Source organism: Bombus impatiens, unplaced genomic scaffold (assembly GCF_000188095.3).
Source record: "Bombus impatiens unplaced genomic scaffold, BIMP_2.2 scf_0407, whole genome shotgun sequence".
Taxonomy (NCBI): domain Eukaryota; kingdom Metazoa; phylum Arthropoda; class Insecta; order Hymenoptera; family Apidae; genus Bombus; species Bombus impatiens.
In genome coordinates, this window is record NT_176826.1 from 29,982 (window position 1) to 33,758 (window position 3,777).

General features: G+C 38.1%; 1 protein-coding gene across 2 annotated transcripts in view; it reads right to left on the bottom strand.

Annotated features, from left to right (window-relative positions):
- The window catches only part of LOC100742517, an 18,818-nt gene extending 16,077 nt beyond the window's left edge, over positions 1-2,741 (bottom strand). For both annotated transcript variants that reach the window (XM_033321203.1, XM_003490199.4), the window contains exon 1: positions 2,630-2,741. In XM_033321203.1, the coding sequence (XP_033177094.1) occupies positions 2,630-2,717 (88 nt within the window). In that variant the 5' untranslated portion in view covers positions 2,718-2,741. The remainder of the gene's footprint in view (positions 1-2,629) is intronic.
- Positions 2,742-3,777: the final 1,036 nt, after the last annotated feature.

The following is a 3,777-nucleotide window of genomic DNA, read 5'->3' on the forward strand; positions in this document are numbered from 1 at the left end:
GGCTGCGGTGCTGGGGTATCCCTCCCCTGCACCGTAAACGATTCTTTGATTCGTTTTTCTGTCCATTGTAATTCTGAAATCACCGAGGTCGTCTATAAGGGTTTCCATCCTGGTGCCACTCATTCTTTCGCACCCTGCCCCGGTCAAGGCTGTTGCAGGGTGACGGGGAGCCCCACAAGAAGGTGAGGTGAGTGGTCTTGGCAGATACGGGCCCACCAACTTCTCCGAGGTTCTCCGCACCGGATCGGCAAACTGGCGGGGGCCGAAGACGCCGACCAGGTAACATCCGACTATAGGAGAATATCAGATTCATCGGGGTTTCCCAGGACGTGATCCTACGCCCTGAGAACCCGTAGCTGCCTCGTGCCCTTCATCTCGATGAAAAACTGATCGAGAGCCAACTAGCGAAGTTTTCGCGATCCGTATCTAGTCGATTCAAGGCCTTACGTTTGTCCAGGTATTCCTCACCTTCTTCACGCCAACGGCTGATTTCATCTTTCTTGTACTCGGTAACGTATCACATATTATATATGTCGGAGACGAAAGTACGCCGGGGCCCCTCTGGAACTTCAGGATAACCTCCTAACATTGTAATCTAGAGTCTACTATAGCCGTAATGAAACAATCGCAGTTATCCAAGCCGATCCAAAGCTCACCGTACGATCTCTACTTGGACATCTATCACACCAGATTATGTCCCCTTTGATACAATACAATTTTTGTCCAAGATATTTTTCCATATTCTTCATACTTATAGAAATAGTCGCGTATATACATTTAGAAGGAACATACTGTATATACAGGTTTAACGTCCCTTGTGCAATACATGGTTTCAGTTTGTGCCTGCTATGTGCGTTATACGTCAGAATAAAATAACATGGTCCACTGCGACTGACACATTGCATTCTTCCCATACGAGGTATTTCTCCCTTCAAATCGTTCCTCAGTCTTTTCTCGATAGATGCAAATGGAAGATTTCCTTTGCTGGCCTATTCGAATGAGAGTAATAGCGGTTTTGTCTCTTCTGGTTTCTGAGTGAGTTATATCGTATTTATATATGATAGCCGGGTGCTGGTAGTCTCCAATCTCTTTCCCACAACCGCGCTACTCGGTTTTCCCAGTATATAATCGAGTCTTGCGCGAAGGAGGTCATAAAATATTCATTCGAATATGAGGACATAGTGGTCTGTTACATAAATCTTGTATAATGAAACAAATTAGCGTGAAGATGCGTTGAATCATGTAGAAATTACTTTAATTGGACACGAACATGTTTTAAAGAACGGTAAATCCCCTGTAAAGTTGAATCCTTTACAAGAATTTTTGTTAACTGGAAGACACAGCAAAGCTGGCAGATAGGCGAAGATAAAATATTTCATCCTATTCTATTGTGGCAAAAGTGTGGTACAATTTCGCAAGCAATTATAGATTTAAAGGAATGCTGTTATTTTTAAGGATTGTACGGTCCCATATGCTTGATCGGACATCAAACGTGCGACACTAAAAGGAGCATGTAGTACAAACGTTAATGAACTACATTGAAGATATAGGAAGAAGATATAGGAAGATTTCTGCATTGAATACAATAGCAGAATTCCGTGATTCTGCTACGTGATAGAATGGTTTCAGTGTAATGAATCTTCTTCAATTGGTCATAATACTAATATACTGAGCGCTTCGAATAACGAATTGAAACACGAATATAATGGCAATGATGATATCTCTCAACGTTCGGAAGTATCCGAAGCCTTGGAAATAGAATCAAGGTGGTAAAAGGCGTACAAGGAATGTAACTTTATCGAATTAAATCTGGCGCTTCAAACGACAAGCAGTCTTTGTCCCAAGTTGACCAATTGACAGCGACGTCAATTTCCCTTACTTTCGGAACGAGGGCTATGCTCGACGAATCCGATGATCTCGTGTCCGTAGACACACCCCATCATAGTTTTCCTCGGTGGCATCATCGGGACGAAGATTCATTCTTTCTTGCGATCTCATCGACGAAGAGAGTAGCGCCTTACGATCTGTGAGTATTGTGTGAGCAAGTATATCTATCCTCCCGTTGACCGTGGATTCGTTATCGAACCTAAGGCCAACGTCACTAGTATCGTCAGTGCCCAACCACCGCGGTTGATTGTCGAGTCGGTAGCATCCATACTCGTATTAACAGACCGTACCTCCGTTATAACACGACGATGGCCGATTCCAATGAAGATTCATAGGTTCCAATGAAGATCTAGCAAATGCCCACAACGCTTCTCTGACAAATACATCGTGCCAGCTACGCACTGCTAACATGCCCTTGTCATTTTCTGTTCTTCCAACGAGCATATTTCACTTTTTCTACCATTCTCTCGCTACTATTTCTCAAGATTAAATTTCTATCCTTATGAATTGCTGCGCCAGATTTTTCATGGGAGGGCAAATTGAAATGTCCGTTTAATCAAACGTAATAGCACAAAAGGATCGATTTCTCTGTGATAAACTTTAAATCTTTAGATGTATCTCGGATCTTTTGGGATCCTATGATCTAAAAAATGGCAAAGCGAATCGTGTCCATATAAAACTTTCGAATTCACGGACGATAAGAGCTACTATTGTCCTGAGTATTGTGGGACATTTAACTCACCATTCGAATAAGTTGAATTAATTTCACCGGTGATATTCAATTGAGATGGTATCGGTCCAACGAGGATCCTGTCGTCCGGAGCTTCCATCAATTCCAATTCAATTTTTGTCACGTATCCTAGACGAACAAAAATAAAACATATAATCACAAATGGTGTGAGTAAATCTTAGAAACTTTGAAATAATAATAAATAATATTATATTAATATTTTTTTCGCTTACATAAATTTATTGCCACGTAGTATATTTTCTTCTGCCTTTTAATGTATTAGGCAAAATAGATTAGTCTACTTAATAATTGTAAGTTAGTGAGACGTACACTTTTCATAGAAAAAGTTCTTTAAATAAATGTAACGTTCTTTTATTCAGAGGATCGTATCGCATTGTAATCAAGCGCTGTGCTTATGGTCTGCTAATAGCAACGTTTTTAAGCTTGTTATGTCTAAAAATTAGTTTATGCTACGAACATTCTACAATCTGCTTTTATTCAACCATATTTTTATAGAATTCTATTCAATTTTTTTAAGTATTTTTCAAACTTACCAAATTTTGTAATTATTATCATAGAAAACCTTTGAATATAACTTGTACAAGATATTCACAAAAACAATAATCGGTTTGAAATTAATGAAGATATTAATGAGTAAAAATAGCGTTCTTATTATAAGCATATGTTATATTATTATATATGTCAGGTTAACATTAGAATTTAAGGCGCGTAATGATTCTTCGTTTGAGTTAGCCATCGTTTTACGAGACAGAGATTATATTTACGCGAATATACAAGATTTTACAAAATATTATGAATATTGAGTTTAATGAATGATAAGATTAACAGACGATAAGTCTAACTAATAATTAGATTAAAGAATAATAAGTTTAACGAATAATAAGAGTAGCGAATAATATATTTTACAAATAATAAATTTAACGAATAATGAGATTAACGATTAATAGGTTTTACGAATAATGAATTTAATTAACGCTATTAACAATGTTCCTAGGTTCACACGAATCCACGATCAACGGGATAATTCTTTACTATGCGTAGAATAATTTTAAACACAAAAAAATACGATTGCTGAGACACTCGGTAAACTGCTTGATGTATCATTTTCCAAGGCGATCACACGAATGAATATATGATGA